Source organism: Phacochoerus africanus, chromosome 7 (genome assembly GCF_016906955.1).
Source record: "Phacochoerus africanus isolate WHEZ1 chromosome 7, ROS_Pafr_v1, whole genome shotgun sequence".
Classification (NCBI taxonomy): domain Eukaryota; kingdom Metazoa; phylum Chordata; class Mammalia; order Artiodactyla; family Suidae; genus Phacochoerus; species Phacochoerus africanus.
This window is the reverse complement of record NC_062550.1, coordinates 86,601,689-86,622,538: the sequence shown is the minus strand read 5'-3', so window position 1 is coordinate 86,622,538 and position 20,850 is coordinate 86,601,689. Positions and strand designations below refer to the sequence as shown.

Sequence of the window (20,850 nt, the reverse complement as noted above, 5' to 3'; positions counted from 1 at the left end):
GTTTACTGTAACCCCCTGCACAATCAAATGTTACAAAAATAATAAAATAATAGCCATGAACCCGAAGTTGGAAAGAAATAAAAAGGGGCCCTTCCAAGTAACTGTGTTAAACTTACTACACACGCGCGCGCACGCGCACACACACACACACACACTTCAAAGCCGTCACTGACACTTTTCTGCAAAAGTGGTTTAACTTCTTAGAGAAATAGTTTTAACCTCTATGTCTTCCTTACACATCCCGTTTTTTCCCTTCTCTAGGATCAGCAAGTTTATGAAGGACAAAGAGCAAAGTTCTCTGCTCATCACGCTCCTCCTTCCTTTCCTCCACCATGGCAATGTCGCCCAGGTAGGAATTCACAGCACATTTTTTTTTTCCTTGAAGTGGCACTTTTCATTGTGAACAGTAATTTTATTGGTTCAATTCTGTGATGTATTCGTCCCAGAGTATTTGTGAAAAGACTTTATATAGAAATAGAAAATTGAAAATAGAGGAGAAAAATTGGGCAGAAGTAGGAATGGGGACAAATAAAGACATCACCACCTACCATTGTAGTAAAGAAGCGTTACCCCTTCGTTTTCCTTTGTTTAGCTTCTAACCATTTCAGGATTTTTTTTTTTCTGACTTTGATCAGTAATAAATTCAGAATCTGAGATGTATATATGGATGCCAGGGGCAAAACTGAATGAAAAGTCAGACTATTTTAATATTCAGACGTAGCTGAGATTTTCTTATATGATTTTCAGATTGTAGTTCAGTCTTCATCAAAAGAGTCGCCCCATTTCTCAAACTCATTTGTAAGGCTTTACTTATACCGAACGACCCTTACCACATCGTAATTCGGTTTAGAAGACCACAGATCTGTGAATAATCAGAAGTGTCTGTTTCTCCTCAGCAAGTTCATTTTTCCTGGCCTTTTCTTCTGTCGACCAGAAAATAGAAGAAATTGTGTTTCCAAATTATGCATATTTTCTGTTAAAATTAAAGGAAGAAACTGTTAACAGACATTATTACGGGTTTTTGGTGAAGTTAAAATGCTAAGAACTTTTAAAAGACTGAAATAAAATTTCTGATTACTGTTCCTTTTACTTATTCCTATTTATTTCCTGTGTAATAATATGTTAAAGCCAAGTGGGCCAGCTTTATACATTACTAATATATGATTTCTCTCAATATTTCTTCATAAGGATACAGAGGTTGATATTCTGATGACAGTACAGAACCTGTTACAACATTGTCTGGAGCCTACAAGCTTCCTCAGGCCTCTGGCAAAACTCTTCTCGGTTATTAAGAACAAGTTGTCAAGGCAACTGCTTTGTACAGTTTTCCAGGTCTGTAATACTCATTTTTACCCCGAATCACCCTTTTTTCAAAAGATAATTATGACGTGGAACGCATATTGTAACTTTCTTGATGCCGATATATAATGTTTTAATAACCTTTGAGTGTGGGCAGAGTCAGAGGAAGGGAGGCAGAAAAGTTAAGGTTTTATTCATTAATAATATACTGCTTTTGTTCCTTTTAGACCCTTTCTGATTTTGAGAGTGGATTGAAATACATTACTGATGTCGTCAAGGTAAGAAAGAACATCTTATGTCTCTTTTGTTTGAAAGTATTGTTATTTTTCTTAAGATTTATATGCCTTCATTTATATGGTTTAATGGCATTTCCTGTAGCTTAACACCTTTGATCAAAGACATCTTGACGATATCAACTTCGATGTTCGCTTCTCAGCATTTCAAACCATCACCGCTTATGTGAAAGAGATGCAAACCGTGGATGTTAACTACCTAATTGCAGTTATGCATAATTGTTTCTATAACATGGAGGTAAGTTTTTATAGCAGAAATTTGTGAATTATTTTTTATTATTTGGCTAATACAACTACACAACCTAATTTCTTCCTTTTTTTTTTTTTTGCTTTTTGGGGCTGTGCTTGCGGCATATGGAGGTTCCCAGGCTAGGGGTCAAATCTGAACTGTAGCTGCCGGCCTACACCATCGCTCATGGCAACGCAGGAACCTTAACCTACGAAGCAAGGCCAGGGATTGAACCTACGTCCTCATGGATGCTAGTCAGATTCTTTAACCACCGAGCCACAGCAGGACTTTTTTTTCTTTTCACAACCTAATTTCTTAATTTGGTTTTTTAGGGGGAAATGGGATTTTTAGTCTGAAATTTCTTTAGTTATGGAATGTTTTGTTTGGCAAAGACCATGTTATTCTCATGATTTGAGTAAAATAATAAATGTGGAAGCACTTTACAGAGTCAAAAAGGTATTAAAATAGGGAAATCCAGGCCCTCGGGTCGGTACCCGCACCTCTGGCCTGCGCTCGGTACTGCTTCACCCGCCCGCTTGCTAGGTGCCCGGCTGCCGGTGCCCAAGCAGGCACCCATGGCTGGGGCTGGGTCCCGTGGGCCCTACCGCGTCCCACCATGGGCAGGGTTCGGATGGAACCAGCATGGAGATGATTTTTCTTTCCACCAATTGGATTTCTTCTTTTCTGGAAAAGACAAGAGACTTGTGCCGTCCCCGCTGGGTTTTGTCCTCAGCCCTCTTTTCTGCTGCAGAGAGCAGTGCAGCTTCCGGAGGAGGCTTTTCAGCAGAGAAGCCTGTGCTGTTGAACCAGTGCCCTGGGGGGGGGGGGATGAATTCCTCAATAGAGCTCGTCTTCTTTCGCAAAATTAAAGTGTGGTGACCTGCAGAAAAGCATATGCATGTAAGCGACATGTCCATGTTCTGAAAAAAAAAAAGCAGGGAAACCCACAGAGACAGAAAGTGAATGAGTGATTACCAGAGGCCAGTGGGGGGAGGGAGGTATGGAGAATGACTTGAATGGGTACGAGGTTTCTTTGGGGGGTGATGGTTGTAGAACCTTCTGAATATACTGAAAACCATTGAATGCTACCATTTAAAAGTTTGAGTTTCAGGAGTTCCTGTCGTGGCTCAGCAGTTAGTGAACCCAACTAGCATGAGGACACAGGTTTGATCCCTGGCCCTGCTCAGTGAGTTAAGGATCTGGCGTTGCTGTGAACTGTGGTGTAGGCCAGAGGCTACAGTTCCGATTGGCCCCTAGCCTGGGAACCTCCATATGCCGCGTTTACGGCCTAATAGACAAAAAGACAAAATAAATAAATAAAAGTTTGAATTTCATAGTGTGTCAGTTAAATACCAATTTTTAAAGTTACTTGACTCTTTCTTTGACAGTTTGCCCTCTTTTACTGATATAGTATAAACAAAAGGGGTTTGGAACTGTATTAAGTGTCATGTTGTTAAAATGAATTAAAAATCAAAAACATGGAAAATGAAACGCTTGGTTAATAGTTAACCATATATTGGCATTAGTAATCTCTTTGTGACATTTTATAGTTATTCATTTGATATTAGGGATTAATGTAGGAAAAGGTAATCCCTGGAGCTTCATTTTTCATGTATCTTATTAAATTTCAACATTGGGAATTTTATCTTTATTTTTATTTTATTTTATTTTTGTCTTTTTGCCTTTTCTAGGGCTGCACCTGCGGCATATGCAAGTTCCCAGGCTAGGGGTCTAATCGGAGCTGTAGCTGCCAGTCTACACCACAGCCACAGCAATGCCAGATCCAAGCCACGTCTGCGACCTACACCACAGCTCATGGCAATGCCGGATCCTTAATCCATTGAGCAAGGACAGGGATCGAACCTGCAACCACATGGTTCCTAGCTGGATTCGTTTCGGCTGCGCCACGATGGCAACTCCAACATTGGGAATTTTAAATCACGGCCTGGTGATTTAGAGTTTGGACTGCTTTCTCTATCCTCATAACCTCTGTTCCTCAAACAAGGAACTCTTGAAGCAGCTAACCAGAATTAGACAATCAACTCTGTCATTCTAATGTTGAAAACAGAAAAAACTATTTGCTTTGAGAAATAAAGCTAATGAAAAAATATATTTCTACATCATTTATACTTAAATAAAAAATAAAAACTTTTTTAAAAAGAACAAAATCCATGGCGGATTAAATGCCTGTCTTTTTAAATCAAGACAGGATCAGTAATAATAATTTTAAAAAGCACATCTCCTAGTATTTTCTTTCTTTTTTTTTTTGGTCCTTTTAGGGCCACACCTGCAGCATATGGATGTTCCCAGGCTTGGGGTTGAACTGGAGCTACACCACAGCCACAGCAACCTGGATCCTTACCCACTAACCAAGGCCAGTGATTGGACCTGCGTCCTCATGTATACTAGTCACATTTGTTTCTGCTGAGCCACGATAGAAACACCTCGTAGTATTTTCTGAAATAAATGACACTTCTCAGCGTGAGTTTTCAAAGTCACTCGCCATATTCCTCACAGCCCTTCATTTGGTTCTTCCTTTAGGTTTGAAGTACTGGTGGGATAATTCTTAGTAGAAAACAGAACAGTGGCTAAATATTGCAAACTCTCTTATTCCATGTTATAGTTGTTGTACGGGATAATTTTTTTTTTTCCTGTGTCCAGTTAGGAGACATGTCTTTAAGTGATAATGCGAGCATGTGCTTGATGAATATCATCAAAAAGCTTGCTGCCTTGAATGTCACAGAGAAAGAGTATAGAGAAATCATTCATCGTTCACTCCTGGAGAAACTGAGGAAAGGACTGAAGAGCCAGACAGAGGTATTGGGGTTTGCAATTAAGTACCACTCTGTGGGTTTTGGTCTTTTGTTTTTTCCCACTTCTGCTTTTGTTGTGCAAAGCAGCAGTCGGTCTTAGTAAATGTAATTAAAATACTTGATTATATAATTATTCACTTTTAACAGGGGGAATGGAATGGAATAGAAATGAGAGTAATCACTTCTGAGTTTATATAGTTTGTTTTTACAGTGGGAATGTTTTACTTTAAGAACGAAATTTCAGTGACTTTTTTGGTATTTCTTCATAATACCTAAGAAGCAAATGCTTTTTAAAACAAAGTTTTTTTTTCCTCAACTTGGTATTTGCAGAGTGTTCAACAGGATTATACCACACTGCTTTCCTGTTTAATTCAGACCTTCCCAGATCAACCAGAATTTAAAGACTTGGTACAGCTTACTGATTGCCATGACCCAGAAATGGACTTCTTTGAGAATATGAAGCACATTCAGGTAGAAGGCCAATCTGCTTTTTTTGTTTGTTTGTTTTCCTGTCCATGAAACAAGCATTTCAAACAATTCTGGCTCATTTTGAAAGATTTATTTTAAATTTTTAAAAGGTATTGAGGGAGTTCCCACTGTGATACAGTGGGTTAAGAACCTGACTGCAGGGGCTTGAGTCACTGGAGGTATGAGTTCCAGCCCTGGGTTAAAGGATCCAGTGCTGCCCATGCTGTGGCATACATCGTTCATAGGCTCAGATTCAGTCCCTGACCCAGGAATCCCCCTTTGCCACAGGTACAGCCACATAAATAATTAAAAGTTTTGAACTTCTCATTTCTTTGTCTTTGGGATCGTAGATTTGCATAGGAAAGGAGTTCCCGTCATGGCTCAGTGGTTAACGAATCCTCCTAGAAACCATGAGATTGTGGGTTCGATCCCTGGCCTTGCTCAGTGGGTTAAGGATCTGGCATTACTGTGAGCTGTGGTGTAGGTTGCAGATGGGGCTCGGATCTGGGATCTGGCATTGCTGTGGCTGTGGTGTAGGCCAGCGGCTACAGCTCTGATTGGACCCCTAGCCTGGGAACCTCCATATGCCGCAGGAGCGGCCCTAGAAAAGGCAAAAATAAATAAATAAATTAATTAATTAAAAAACAAAAACAAAAAATAAGATTTGCGTAGGAGATAATTCTGGGGTCTGATCTCCTTGGTGGTATCATAAACCGCAACATAATGTTACCTTTCCATGCCATTTCCTAAGAATTTTAAATGTCTAGGATCCACTGGTAAAGAAAGGCTAAGGATTATGTCTCTGGAAGCAGAGCAAGGCCCTGGGTGTGTGCTCATGTAGCACATGGACTCTGTTTCACTCCTTTAATCTTTTCATGAAAAAGGAACGGGTTACCGAAGTGGAGCTGGTTGTAGGTGAGATTATTTAGTAACTCATATTTTATCTAACTCATAGATCCACAGACGAGCAAGAGCCTTGAAGAAACTGGCAAAACAACTAATGGAAGGCAAAATCGTGCTGTCTTCTAAATCTCTTCAGAATTACATCATGCCTTATGCTATGGCTCCCATTTTTGATGAGAAAATGCTCAAGGTAGGACATTAAATCTAGAAATCACTAAAACTCTCCCTATACCACGACACACTTTTCTCAAATGTAGATGGGGTTGGCGGCATCCTCACTGATGTTGTCACCATAATTACAGGCTTAGAATAGTTCTAAAGCCCTTCAAATTGTGCCTGGCACAGAGTAAATGCTCTTAAAGGTGGTGGCTGTTATTTTCATTTTCACTATTACTAATGCATAAAGGCCAACCACAAAATATTTCCCCTCTTAGAAATGATCACCTTCTAAGATGGTGTGCCTTTATTTTTTTATCACAGGACTTAATTTTGATAAACTCCACTGATAAGCAGACTCATTGTTTTCTCCAAGTGTCTCATAAGAAATGAAATAAAGCAACAGCTCCCTTTTCTTTAGCGCTGTACCAGATACAGGCACGATTCTAAGTACTTTAATATATAATCTGACTTCATCCTTACCACAACTCAACCCCATGTGGTAGGGACTGTTATGCTGTCTCACAGGAGAGTAAACTAAGAATAAGTGAGGTTGTGCAACTTTCTCAGAGACATTCAGAGTCAGAACCATCATTCAAATTTAGGACTGTCGTCACCTTTATACTACATAGTGCCTAGAACAGTGCCTGGCACGCAGTAAGGACTTGATAAATATTTACATCTAATTAAGATAATATCAGGATTTGTGACTTGCATTTATACTGTTGATTATATGATCTTGTTCAGGGATAGGATTCCTCTATTATTTTGGGGTATTCAAAAATGTTTAAAGAGGACTTCCCATTGTGGTGCAGCGGAAACAAATCCCACTAGTATCCATGAGGATGTGGGTTCGATCCCTGGCCTCTCTCAGTGGGTTAATGATCCGGTGTTGCCGTGAGCTATGGGGTATGTCTCAGTCTCTGTTCAGATCCTGTGTTGCTGTGGCTGTGGCGTAGGCCAGCAGCTATAGCTCCTACTCGACCTCTAGCCTGGGAACTTCCTTGTGCCGCTAGTACGGCCCTAAAAAGACCAAAAAAAAAAATGTTTAAAGAATTTCCTAAGTAGGTGAAAGAATGCATCCTTAAATTCTAATTTGAAGAGACAGTAAGCACAGCCAGTAACTCAGGGTTAGATGGCAATAAAATAGGAAAGACCTGTAGATTGAAAACATAGATTATATTTAGCTTTTGTTGATATTAGTATGCTCTATGTTTCTATATACAGTCTTTTACTTTGAACCTATTTGCGGTTTTACTTTTGAAAGTTCATTTCTTATAGGTAGCATATAGTTGAATCTTGCTTTTTTATCATATGACAGTTTCTGCCTTTTAATTGGTTTTAGGCCATTTGCATTGATATAATTATTAATAGTTTGGGGTTAAATCTATGATCTTGTTATTTATATTCCATTTGTCTCATTTTTCTCTCTTGCCTTTCTTCTATTGGATTAATTGGATATTTTTAATGATTTTATTTCATCTCTATTGGCTTAGTAATTATCACCATGGTATTTCTTTTTGTAAGTTTCACCTCTATGTTAGTTTTAAACCACCTGATACACTGTTAGCTTTCCTTTAAACCATCAATTATCTCTTAAAAAAGATTTTTAAAAATGTCTTTTAATGTATTTGCTTCCATTTTTATAATTTCCAGCGCTCTTTACTCCTTTGTGTAGATCCAGATACTCATCCTATCTCATTTTACTGTTGCAAGAGCACTTTCTTAAAATTTTTTGTAGCTCAAGTCTACTGGTAATGAATTCTTCCAGCATTTGTTTGTTTTTTCTCATCTTTGTTTTTGAAAGATAATGTTTCTAGGTATGGAATTCTAGTTTGACAGGTTTTGTTTTTTTTCCCCAGTACTTTAAGGTACTGTTCAACTGACTTCTGATTTATATTGTTTCTAAAAGAAGTCATTCTTTGTTCCTCTGAGCGGAAGTTTTTTGGTTTGGGTTTTTTGGTTTTTTTTTTTTAACCTGGCTTTTAAATTTTTCTCTTTATTCCTAGTTTTAAGCCATTTGATTATCATGTGCCTCAGTGTCTTGTGCTTGGGGTTTGTTGAGCTTCTTGGATCTATGTATTTGTGATGTTTGTCAAACTTTGAAATTTTTGGCTATAACTTCTTCAAAGATATTTTGGGTTCCCCTTCGGAGTTTCCATTGTGTATTAGGCCATTCCAGGTTATTTCCATAACTCACTGAGGCTCTTTTTTTTTTTTTTAATTTACGGTTTCATTTTGTTTCATCTTTCTATTACTGTATCTTTAAGTTTACTAATCTTTTCTAATGCAGTGTCTAATCTGCCATTAATCTGTCCTGTATATCTTCCCTCTCAGAATTATCTTTTCCATCTCTAAAAGTTCAATTTGGGCTCTTTTTTTTTTTTGCTTTTTAGGGCTGCATTTGCAGCATATGGAAGTTCCCAGGCTAGGGGTCGAATTGGAGCTGTAGCCACTGGCCTATGCCAGAGCCACAGCAATGCGGGATCCGAGCCACGTCTGCGACCTACACCACAGCTCATGGCAACGCCGGATCCTTAACTCACTGAGCAAGGCCAGAGATTGAACCCACAACCTCATGGTTCCTAGTCGGATTCGTTAACCACTGCGCCACGACAGGAACTCCTTGAGGTTTACTTTTAAGCTTTGTTAGGAACAGCCTTTAGTCTAGAGCTCATTTGAGCCTGCTACCTTTCTTTGTACCTGAATACTTCATGTCCCATATATCATGAGGCTTTTCATTCTGGCTGATAGGAACATGAACCATTCTTGTCCATGTGTGGTTTTTTCTAATTCTTCTATCTTTTCCTTCTTAGTGGTTCTTTCCCCATCTCTTCCTTACTCACATACACAGTCTCAGCTTAAGCTTAAGGGGCTCCTTCTTTGAGCAGCTTATCTCTCTGTGTAGCTCTCTTCTCGCTGGTTCTCTGCCTGTGGGCTCTGGCTTCCACAGCCTCAACTCTGCCCTCATAACTCAGGGAGACACATGAGTTTCTTCTCCTGTGCTCTAACCTGACAGTTCACCTCACACAGTGAATTAGAGTAATTATGTCTCATTTCATTGGTCCCTTTTCTCCCAAAGGGACCTATTCGGTAATCAGAAGACTGTTTCATATGTCTTTATCTACTTTTCTAGTTTAAGGTGTGAGAGTAAATCCAGCCTCTGTTCTTCATCGTGGTCAGAAAGAGAGTCTCTGAGACCTTGTACTTGAATGTTAAGTGGTACAATCTATAGTTAACTTTGACACGTATGAACTTTTATTCGCTGAATTTACCTCGTTCACAGTCTGTAGGCTTAGAACCCATCAGGAAGGTCTGAGTAGAATAGAATCCAAAATGTCATCTTTTAATGAAAGGAAGGTGTCATTCCTTTAACTGACAGCATCTTTTCTTAGAGCTGAGGGGAAAATGGAATGTGGTTTGGGTTTTCCTCCCATTCTATAATTGCTGATCATCTACTGTCTAATAAGCATTTTAATGTTACCAAGTTAGCCATGTATTTTATTTGCAAATACTGTTCTATTGATGTTCTTGGTTTGTTTTACAGCATGAAAATATAACCATTGCTGCCACAGAGGTTATTGGAGCTATTTGCAAGCACCTCTCTTGGCCAGCATATACATATTACTTGAAACATTTCATTCATGTCTTACAGACGGGACAGATCAATCAAAAGTTAGGTGTCAGGTATGATCAAGTGTCTTATTTTTGTTTTGTTTTGTTTTTAAAATGTCAATTTTGGATTATTTTCTGAAATAGCCTTTCTATAATCTCAGTTTACTTCCCCTTGTATCAATGAAGTAATACTAAGACTTGTTAGAGTAAAAAATACCTAAAACTAGTGAAAAAAACAATTTTAATGTTTATACGTCTTTAAATTCCTCTCGTTTTAATCATCCAGTGATATCATTAACCAAATGAATGTTTCTGTGAATTTTTTTTAACAGTTTGCTAGTGATAGTGTTAGAAGCATTCCACTTTGACCACAAAACTCTTGAAGAACAAGTAAGAAAAATTCAGAATGAAGAAAGTAAGTTTTTAAATTTTTCTTAAATTAGATTTCCTTCCTATCCTCGGATAACTTATGATCATGAATTAAAGATGGCAAGATTCAACTTACTTTCTTTATCTGCTCTTGTAGCAGTGACAATGAATGAGTCAGGGGTAAGTTAAAAATGGTTTGCGTATTTTTGTGAAAGCTTATTTAACAGTAGAGAATCCAGTCTAAATTGTATGGGTGAAAAAATCTTAGCTGTAGATTATTTACACAGAAATCCAGTTATATCACCCTAATGTGCAAAAAGAAGATTAAGCAGAGAATGTAAATAAATTAAAACTTAGAGCAACAATTAATGGAATGTAACGTAGGGACAACAGAGAGGGTCATCAAACTGCAAATCAGTCTTTGAAAAGATCATAAATTGTCAAATCTCTGACAAAATCAACTAATGACAATAGAAGGCATTAGTAAATATTAGAAATTTTGAAAGATCGCTGTTGAATGAAAAGGGTAAAATTTGAACAGTTGGGCAAAATGTACAAATTCTTAGAAAAATAAAGTAACAAAAACTGACTTTAGTAGAAATAGTAAATCTGACTGGATCTGTAACAATTAAGGAAATTGAATCTGTGGTTAAAAATCTTATGAAATGCCATGTCAGGATTCTTTTATAGGCAAATTCTACACTCAAGGAGTAAATAATTTCAATCTTATATCAGCTATTTCAGATGATTGAGAAAGAGGAGCCCCCACTAACTCATGAAATTGGTATATTTGTTCAATGGAACTTAACACGTTAGCATACAAAAAAAAATAGGAGCCTCTGTATGGACACAGGTGGAACATTTTATTAAATACAGTATCCAGGCATGATAAAAGCAATTATTTATCATGGAATGGATAGCAATTTCCTTAGTCTATTAAAAGATGTCTTTTAAAAAATCTAATGAAACATTGGACTCAGTGGTAAAAGATTAAAAGCCTTTGCTCTAAAACCAGAATGAAGTAAAAGATATGTACTATTATTGCTTATATTAAACATCAAACTCAAAAGGTTTTGGCCATCACAGAAAAATAAGGAAAAGAATAAACACTTATATAGGCCAAGGTATTTATCCTAATTGTTTTGGCCCTGAGTTTGCATTACTGCAGTGTTCCTACTCCGAATTTTCTAATTCTTTGTTTCATTGTCAGATCACTAATGAATAGAGAAGACTGTTCTGAATTTGTAGGAACCATTTTTGTTTTAAATAATTAATGTACCGAAGCCCCTTAGTTTATCTTCAGTCAACGGAATCTATATTTTGAAATTTTGTATAAACAGGAACATTCAAAAATTAAAATAATTTTCTTAGCTGTTTTCTTCTTAGATATGACTTAAGTTTGAAATCGTTATTGAGTACCTCCTGTGAACTGGGCTTTTATAGACATTATCTCATTTGCCCTCATAAGAACCTTACAAGAACCTTAGGTGTTAGTTACTCCATATTTTTGATATGAGAAATTTAGATTCAAATATAAAGCAGCTTTCCCAAAGCCACACAGCCAGTAAATAAAATAAAGACTAATGGTTACCATGTTTTTGAAAGTCAGTGAAGTGTCAGAAACATATTTTATTTGGCACATTATAGACTTGATCACATTTAACCCTTTCAATAGCCTGTAGGTACCATACCCACTTTACTGGTGAAGAATCCAGAGCCCATGAGGGTTGAGTTAATTGACTGTAGTCACATGGCTTGTTGGCAAAAGCAAGTCTGGACTTGCTCACACAATATTGCCTAATTTCTTTAATAAGCTAAATCCTGTAATAAGGGGCATTTTTACAGAGGAACTGTTGGCTGCCATTATGATGTTCATGCTCATAAATGCAGAGATTTGCTTTTGGAAATATCCAACCACATTGCTTTGAGAGCTTTTTTTTTGTTAAGGCCCCCCCCCACCAGTCTCTCGTGTTCCCCTTTTTAAATTAGTTTACTTGTTTCTACTTCTCATTAGTCTCTAAACTGTAAGAAAGCAAAGAACTATAACCCTCTCGTTACTTCTGTTTCCTCAGCCCTTATCTTGCCTGCCCATAGTTGGTGATTAGGTATTTTTTATTTTTTTAGGGCCACATCAGGGCACATGGAAGTTCCCAGGCTAGGGGTCAAATCGGAGCTACAGCCGCAAGCCTATGCCACAGCCACAGCATCACCAGATCTGAGCCACGTCTGCAGCCTACACCCCAGTTCACAGCAATGCCAGATCCTTAAGCCACTGAACAAGGCCAGGGATCAAGTCCTCGTGGATAGAGTTTGTTACTGCTGAGCCACGATGGGAACTCCTAGATATTTTTTAATTGGATGTTGTTAGAAAAAACTGTGTAAACAACTGTGTTACCTTATCAGACTTAAGGTGGCTTTTGTTGTTTACTAAACATAGATGGCATAGAAATGGTGGCATTGCCAGAGCGTGAAGCCATGGAAGTAGAGCACGTGGATGAGGACAAGAAGGAAGATAAATGTAAGACTTCGTCAGACGACCGTGGGGAGCTGGAACACCCCGACGCAGCGGATTGTGAGGGGACAGCAGCTAAGGAATCCGAGTGTATCACAAAGGCCGTCTCTTTCCTTCCTCGGAATAAGGAAGAATTAGAGAGAACGATTAAAAATATCCAAGGAACCATAACTGGGGACATCCTACCCAGGCTCCATAAATGCCTGGCGTCTACGGTAATCATTCTGTTTGGGGCCCAACAGGTCTGTGTGAACTCGGGTGTCTGGAGGCCCCGTCAGACTACAGCTCCGAACTGTGGATTGACATCAGCTTTGGGGTTTTCTTTCATCTCTCCGTCTTCACAGTTCACCTGTCTTCTCTTATCATCTTCAGGTTCTTATCCTGCAGCTAAAGTCGTAATTAATGTTCTCCTTCATATGATTTTGATCTGGTAGATATATACTTTTTTATCTCCTGCATAGACACTAAAATGACTCCCATTTCCAAAAAAAAGGTTATTAAAAATAGGAGTACGTTTCCCTTTTCTACTTCTTGGCCACACCTCTACTATTCAAAAATGCATCTTTGGAGTTTCCCGTCGTGGCCCAGTGGTTAACGAATCCGACTAGGAACCATGAGGATGCGGGTTCAGTCCCTGCCCTTGCTCGGTGGGTTAATGATCCGGCATTGCCGTGAGCTGTGGTGTAGGCTGCAGATGCGGTTCAGATCCTGCGTTGCTGTGGCTCTGGCATAGGCTGGTGGCTGCGGCTCCGATTGGACCCCTAGCCTGGGAACCTCCATATGTCCCGGGAGCGGCCCAGGAAATAGCAAAAAGACAAAAATATATATATATATATGCATCTTTCCCTTGGTTAGTAGTGGTCACATCTAGATAGGAGTGCATTCTCATGAAGCCAGAGCCTTTCTGTCTCAGTGTAAAATTTGGGCTAGCAAACTGTGACCCATGGACTGAGTCTAGCTTACAGCCTGCCTTTGTAAATAAAGTTTTATTGGAACACAGTTACACCCATTCATTTATATCTTGTCTAATTCTGCTTCTGTGTTACAACGGCAAAATCAAGTAGCTTCAACAGAAGCCACACAGTCAAAAATACTCTCTGGCCCGTTACAGAAAAAATTTTCTAACCCCTGACGTAAAATACCAACTTCATCATTTTGTATAATTGTAAATAAATTTTATTTGAGGCACTCTATTTTTTATACACCAGTAATGTCACTTAAACACTTGAAAGTCTCAACGTAAATTCTATGTGATTTTTAAAATATTTCACAGCTGGCGTTCCTGTTGTGCCTCAGCAGATTAAAAATCTGACTAGTATCCATGAGAATACAGGTTCAATTCCTGGCCTCACTCAGTGGATTCAAGGATCCAGCATTGCTGCAAGCTGTGGAGTAGGCTGCAGATGCAACTGGGATCTGGTGTTGCTGTGGCTGTGGCGTAGGCCGGCCGCTATATCTCCAAATCAGCACTTAGCCTGAGAACTTCCATGTGCTTCCGGTGTAGCCCTAAAAAGGAAAAATATTAAAGTACTTCACATCAGTCTTAATCCCATATCATTGAATACTTGGCTTGATTGATTTATTGGTTGGTCGGTTGGTTGCTCCTTTGAAAAGTATATTCTTGTTCCTATTGTCTTTACAACTTTTGGAGGGGTATCAAAGTGCACAATTGAGTTTGATTTTTTAAGACATTAAACTTAGAAATGGACATAGATGTATCAAAAGAGCTTCTCTTTGAGCTGCAAGGTTGTAGTGTTAATAGGTCCCTAATCCATTTTCTTTTATAACCTAAATTTTTCTTAAAGACCAAAAGGGAAGAAGAACACAAGCTCATAAAATCCAAGGTTGTGAATGATGAGGAAGTGGTTCGAGTGCCTTTAGCCTTTGCCATGGTTAAACTAATGCAGTCCCTTCCACGAGAAGTTATGGAAGCTAATCTGCCAAGGTATGTTCTGTGACAAATCAGAAAAGTTGAATGAGACTCAAAAATTGGTTCTTTCTTCCTGAATTTTGATTCTCTTATGTCAGAAGAGAAGCACTGCCACAAATTTGCTGTGATTTAGCATCCTAATTGGGATAATTTGGGCTATGAATAAGAGACAAAAGCATATTTATATTTTTATTTGGTTCTGTTCATTTGATTCATCAATTTCTAATTTCTCATGTTCTAGTATTTTGCTGAAAGTGTGTGCCCTCCTCAAGAACAGAGCACAGGAAATCAGAGACATTGCACGCAGCACTCTTGCAAAAATAATAGAGGATCTGGGTGTGCATTATCTACAATATATTTTAAAAGAATTACAGACTACCCTTGTCCGTGGCTATCAGGTAAATTGCATCATATACTTGATATTCAGATTGGGTTGGAATTCAGACATTGGCAGTTTGAAAACAAGTTTATGATACTTTGGGTCTGCCCTCAGTAAAGTTGATCCACTAAGACAGCAAGTAAGAATATTCAAACATTTCTAATCAGCATTGTAAAAAAAAAAAAAAAAAATCTGTCTTTAAAAAAGCCCTTATACTTGATTTTTTAAAAGATCCCTGTAGGCCTGCATTACGTAGCCTGTGTTTTTCCTCTCAAATCACTTGACATTAAGTTTTGTATCCTCTGAGTTTGAAGTAAAATTCGTGTTGAATGTATATTAAATGCATTGCCACAGATGTGAACAAGAAAGAACATACATGTTTGTTTAAGAGTTGAAAGATATGACATGTTACAAAATTAATAAGAGCGCCAGGTGGAATACAAAGCTCTTTGAGTAGTTCCAGGGCTGTCAAGCTCCAAGTTATCACCACTGCAAGTGTGCGCCCTGGGCCAAGCCGCATCAGCAGCCCCTGGAAGGAGCGCGTTAGAAATGCGGTGCTTCAGGCCCTACACCCGCCTATGGAATCTGCGTTTTAATAGGGTCCCTGAGTGATCTGAACTTTGAGAAACCTGGCAGCTTGTTTTGTTCAAGTACCCAGCCAAGACGCCTAGTAGTTAGCTTAACTTTCCGTATGCTGTTTTGTTCACACGTAAGGTTCCTATTCTATAAGTTATAGTCTTAACACACTAAAAATATCAGTGTTCATTTATATAGTTTTTAGTGGTTGCTCTAAGGATTGCCATATCCATACTTAACTTTTAGTAGTCTACTTAGAATTAGTATTTTACCACTGCAAGTGGACTGTAAAAATCTTATCACCATATAGACCCCTTCACCCTTCCTTTGTTTAATAGTTGTTTACATGTCACATCACTGTGTATTGAAAACCTACGAGGCAGTGTTAGTTATTGCTTTAATCCTCAAATATGCCCAGATATTTATCATTTCTACTGCTTTTCCTTCATTTCTGAATTTTCAGTTTTCTTTCTGGTATCATTTTCTTTCGCTCTAAAGAATTTTCTTTGGTGATCTCACTGAGTGAGTGTGGTAGTTTCCTTCCCCTGTGAATGTCTTCATTTTACCTTCAGTCCTGAAGGATATTGTCACTGGATATATACTTTTGCATTGACAGCTATTTCTCTCTTTCTGGCTTTTCAGAGCCGCACCCACGGCATATGGAGGTTCCCAGGCTAGGGATCCAACTGGAGCTACAGCTGCTGGCCTGCTGGCCTACGCCACAGCCACAGCCACAGTCACAGCCACACCAGATCCGAGCCACATCTGTGATCTACACCACAGCTCATGGAAACTCCAGATCCTTAACCCACTGAGTGAGGCCAGGGATTGAACCCACAACCTCATGGTTCCTAGTCGGATTCGTTTCCACTGTGCCACGAGGGGAGCTCCTCTCTCTCTGTCTTTAGACAGTTTTCTTTCAGCACTTGAAAAATGTCATGCCACTTCCTTCTGGACTTTCTGATGAATAAGTAAATCATTCTTCACTTTAAGTAATGCATTGTTTTTCTCTGGCAGCTTTAAAGACTTTCTTTTTTCAGCAGTTTCATTTTGAGTGTGGATTTCTTTGGATTTACCATTTGAGGCCTGTTGAACTTCTCAGCCACAGTGGGGAGTTTTCAGCCCTTCCATCTTCAAATGCTTTTTGTACACTGCACTCTTTCTGCTTTCCTGGGACTCCAGTGAAATGTACATTAGACTTTTTTTTTTTTTCCCCACCCTCCTATTGGATTCATCCAGTGAATTTTCCTATTTCAGTTATTGCAGGTTTTTTTTTTCCATTTCTGAAATTTTCCATTTAGTTTCTTATATCTTCTGATTCTTTGCTAACACTTTATTTTTGCACTTATTTCAGACCTCCAGCTAGAAAGCTGGGACTTTATTTCTCCCACTTTGCCATGTACTTGCCACAGCTGTGCCCACACAGGGGCCAAGCGGTGGCAAGACCGAAGGGGAAAAACAGCCCGCTGGCTCACCTTCTCAGATCTGCAGTCCCGCAGAAGGAGAGGAAGGTCTCTCCTGCAGAGTTTTGGTGGCTACAGTCCCCATTTCCAAGCCACTGCCTCCACTGTCACCACAGGATCCCTGGGGACTGGGGTGTAGGAAAATGGAGAAAAGAAAGAAAAAAAGATTTCCTTACTATCTTGGAACATTCTGAATTCCCTCTCCCATTCTTACAGCTGTGGGGCTTCTTAACAGAGTTCCGTGCATCTTGACAGCATCCGTTTCCATGTTGGCTGGGGGATAACTGTTTAGAAAACAGGGGTCACCTCACTGAAGGTTTGGTGGTACTTGCGCTCTGGTGTTGTTCCCAGAGTCGTGGCTCTGTGTATTCTGTTCAGAGTGTAGAGCTGCACTCAGTGGGAGAGACTTGAGCTATTCCTTTTAAATCATTGTTCTTGGAGGGTGAGGGGATGCACGGAGGGTTTGGGATGGAAATGCTATAAATTTGGTTGTGATGATCGTTGTACAACTATAAATGTAATAAAATTCATTGAGTAATAAAAAAATACAATTTAAAAAACAAATAAATAAATAAATGCCCTGATTTAGTCACAATAATGGACCCTAAGCATGGTGATGCATTTCTGAGCATCTTTTGTATGAAGCGACCACTTAAAGGATTTTAGACAGGGGTATAAGTACACGTCACTTGTCAGAGCTTCTCCCTGCGGTAATGACAGGTACATAAGCTGAGCGTCTGCGTGTGCCCTTTGCAGTACTTCTAGACCTTGTTTTTTTCTCATATGCTCTTCTTAACCATCCGTATTCTTATACATTTCATTTTAGGTCCATGTGCTAACTTTCACTGTTTACATGCTGCTGCAAGGCCTCACCCATAAGCTTCAAGTCGGGAATTTGGACTCTTGTTTGGATATAATGATTGAGGTAGGACTCAGAGAAAGTAATTCCAAGTTTTTAAAGAGGTCAAAGAACACAAATTGGTTCGCAAAATGAGAAATAATAGCCTATAAAAATGAAAGTAATATACTACCTCATCTTTTAGGCTAACAGCGGTTTAAAAAGCTCAGACTCAGGTGAAGTGACATGGCACCTTGCTGTGCTAGTAGGTCTTGAGCTGGTATAATCAGAGTTGTGGTCTGGGGGTTGTACACGAGTATATTCACCAGAGCTTTATTTATGAACAGTGAAAAATTAATAACAATAAGCTTACATTTGAATAATATGAAAACTTTGGGGGTAGGATTAGAAAGACTAAATTTGGCACATGTTGTGTTTATTCATTAACGATGTAGTCACTAACATTTTTAAGTAAATGCATTAATTTTGATAATTAAGTTGCAAATATCGTGAGAATTTCCTCAAGGGAAATTAAGCCACGCTTTCGTAATAGTAAAGAAGATGTGCCTGTGTGTAATTATGCAGTTATATGTGTAGTCAATCTATAGAGTATTCCTCTTCTGTTTCCCACTAATATAAACCTTGAAGTGTTTCTGCATGTGTTTTAGTAACTGGTCCCTAAACTACCTTGAAAAAAACATGAAATCTAATAGGAGTTCCTCCTGTCTCATCTGAATCCAGTCCAACATGCTTTCCTTGATTTGGACCTGCTACAGCCTTTCAGAGACTGCTTATGCTGGCATATCTTTGCTCAGTGCATGTAATTGCCATTCGGCTTTTCTCTTTTAAAGATTTTTAACCATGAGTTGTTTGGTGCCATCGCTGAAGAGAAAGAAGTAAAGCAGATCCTCTCTAAGGTCATGGAGGCACGAAGAAGCAAGAGTTATGATTCTTACGAAATCTTGGGCAAGTTTGTAGGAAAAGATCAGGTTACAAAACTTATTCTTCCACTGAAAGAGGTATGGATATAATCCAAGAGATCCCCATATAGCATCCTGAGTTCTTGAAGAGTCTCAAGCACCGTGATTTCCTTGGGTGCTAAGGACACCAGTACCATGTGCTAGTGGCCAGCAGCCCTGAGATGTGCATTCTGATCCAAGAATCAGAGTCTCCATAAACCGAGGAAAGGCAACAAGAATTGAACTGGAGTTCCTGTCGTGGCTCAGTGGTTAACGAATCCGACTAGGAACCATGAGGTTGTGGGTTCGATCCCTGGCCTTGCTCAGTGGGTTAAGCATTGCCGTGAGCTGTGGTGTCGGTTGCAGATGCGGCTTGGATCCCGCGTTGCTGTGGCTCTGGCATAGGCCAGTGGCTACAGCTCTGATTCGACCCCTAGCCTGGGAATCTCCATATGCTGTGGGTGCGGCCCTAGAAAGACAAAAAGAAAAAAAAAAAGAATTGAACTGCGGGTGAATTCTACAGCTGTGTCCATTCAACAGCTAAGAACACAGCCTGCAGTGCCAAATTTTCAGAAGGAAGAGAACTGGCATTTATTAAATAGATATTATGCTCTTGGTGCTATGCTTTGTGCTTCATTATCTGTTCTAATCTGCACAACCACCCTGTGAGATCGACAGTACTTCCATCTCACAGATGAGAAAATTCAGGCTCAGAGGTAAAAAGAAACATGGCTAAAGAGAAAAGACAGGATTTCATTCCAGATCCTTCTGAGCCAAAGCTCATATTCTTTCCACCGTTTTCATTCTGCCCCCTATTGGACAGGGACTGTAATTTACCTATGTTCATGGTGTTCTCTGTGCCTGTCGCAGGAGTGGACAGTCAATAAACACTATTCATTCATTACTAAAACTGTATCAAAAAGCCCTATCTAGTGATGTCAATTAGCTATAATTCCATATGTTTTGGTGCTAGATCAACTCCCTAATTGTTCCTGGAATGCATTTAGCTTATCTGAGCCTGATCTAAGAAGAATGTTAGCTATGTGTCGAGAATCAGGAAGAGTCAGAAAAAGCACACCTGTTTTCCATGCATGTCATCAAGTCCCTCCAAAGTAATGAAAGTTATTAATACCATGTCCTATGTGAACGGCTGTGATGTGCTGAGGGTCGAGGTGGGGTTGATGGTCCTGGGCTCCCATTAAGTTCCTCTGCTTTGACCCAGTAACTAATATCAAACCCTGAGGCTTGGCCATCACATTACTTCCTGTGAGGAGTGATTGCATTTTGTTGAGGGGGGATGTACTTGCCTATAAACCACCCCCTTTAATGCACTTGGAAGGCTCACATCGTCCAAGAGGCACAAGAAGTCCAGAGGCACATGCTGCTGGCAGTGGGAATCTGTGGGGTTGAGGTCAGGAGTAAACGTGACTGTATATGTTACATCTATGTCTGAAACTTAATAAGAATGGGTTTCTTTTTTATTTAGGGAAAAACATATTTTAAAAAGTAAATACATAAAAGAAAACCACTGCTCTAACAAAGTGCAATTCTGTTTGCATTTATGTTTTTGCCTTTAGATCTTACAAAATACCACGAGTTTAAAACTGGCCCGGAAAGTTCACGAGACCTTACGCCGAATCATAGCAGGATTGCTTGTAAACCAGGAAATGACGGCAGAATCCATTCTGTTGCTTTGTTACGGTTTGGTCAGCGAAAATCTCCCCCTGTTAACAGAAAAAGAAAAGTAAGTTTGGGAAAAAATTAACTATCCTTTAGGTGTGTGCTTCTAATAAGCCATTCAGTTCTCAGTTATTCTTATGTGGGTTCACTTAATAATTTGCATTAGTTTAAAAAATAAAAGGTATATTTGTCTGAGTTGTAGATGGTACTGCTTTGTGGGATTTGGGCTAATGTCCTTCTTGGTTTTTTTTTTTTTTTTCCCACTGTACAGCAAGGGGATCAAGTTATCCTTAACTAATGTCCTTCTAAATGATACATGTCAACTGCATGAGGCAGCTGTGAAGGCAGCCAATTATTGTGACGTTTCT

The 20,850-nt window shown here is 39.2% G+C and overlaps 1 protein-coding gene across 3 annotated transcripts in view; it reads left to right on the top strand.

Moving 5' to 3' along the window:
• The window catches only part of UTP20 (UTP20 small subunit processome component), a 100,276-nt gene that overhangs the window by 60,044 nt on the left and 19,382 nt on the right, over positions 1-20,850 (top strand). For all 3 annotated transcript variants that reach the window (XM_047788182.1, XM_047788183.1, XM_047788184.1), the window contains 15 exons: positions 262-349; positions 1,189-1,332; positions 1,527-1,577; positions 1,678-1,830; positions 4,483-4,638; positions 4,965-5,105; positions 6,058-6,195; positions 9,709-9,848; positions 10,109-10,191; positions 12,583-12,872; positions 14,463-14,602; positions 14,829-14,985; positions 17,832-17,930; positions 18,695-18,862; positions 20,380-20,546. In XM_047788182.1, the coding sequence (XP_047644138.1) occupies positions 262-349; positions 1,189-1,332; positions 1,527-1,577; positions 1,678-1,830; positions 4,483-4,638; positions 4,965-5,105; positions 6,058-6,195; positions 9,709-9,848; positions 10,109-10,191; positions 12,583-12,872; positions 14,463-14,602; positions 14,829-14,985; positions 17,832-17,930; positions 18,695-18,862; positions 20,380-20,546 (2,115 nt within the window). The remainder of the gene's footprint in view (positions 1-261; positions 350-1,188; positions 1,333-1,526; positions 1,578-1,677; positions 1,831-4,482; positions 4,639-4,964; positions 5,106-6,057; positions 6,196-9,708; positions 9,849-10,108; positions 10,192-12,582; positions 12,873-14,462; positions 14,603-14,828; positions 14,986-17,831; positions 17,931-18,694; positions 18,863-20,379; positions 20,547-20,850) is intronic.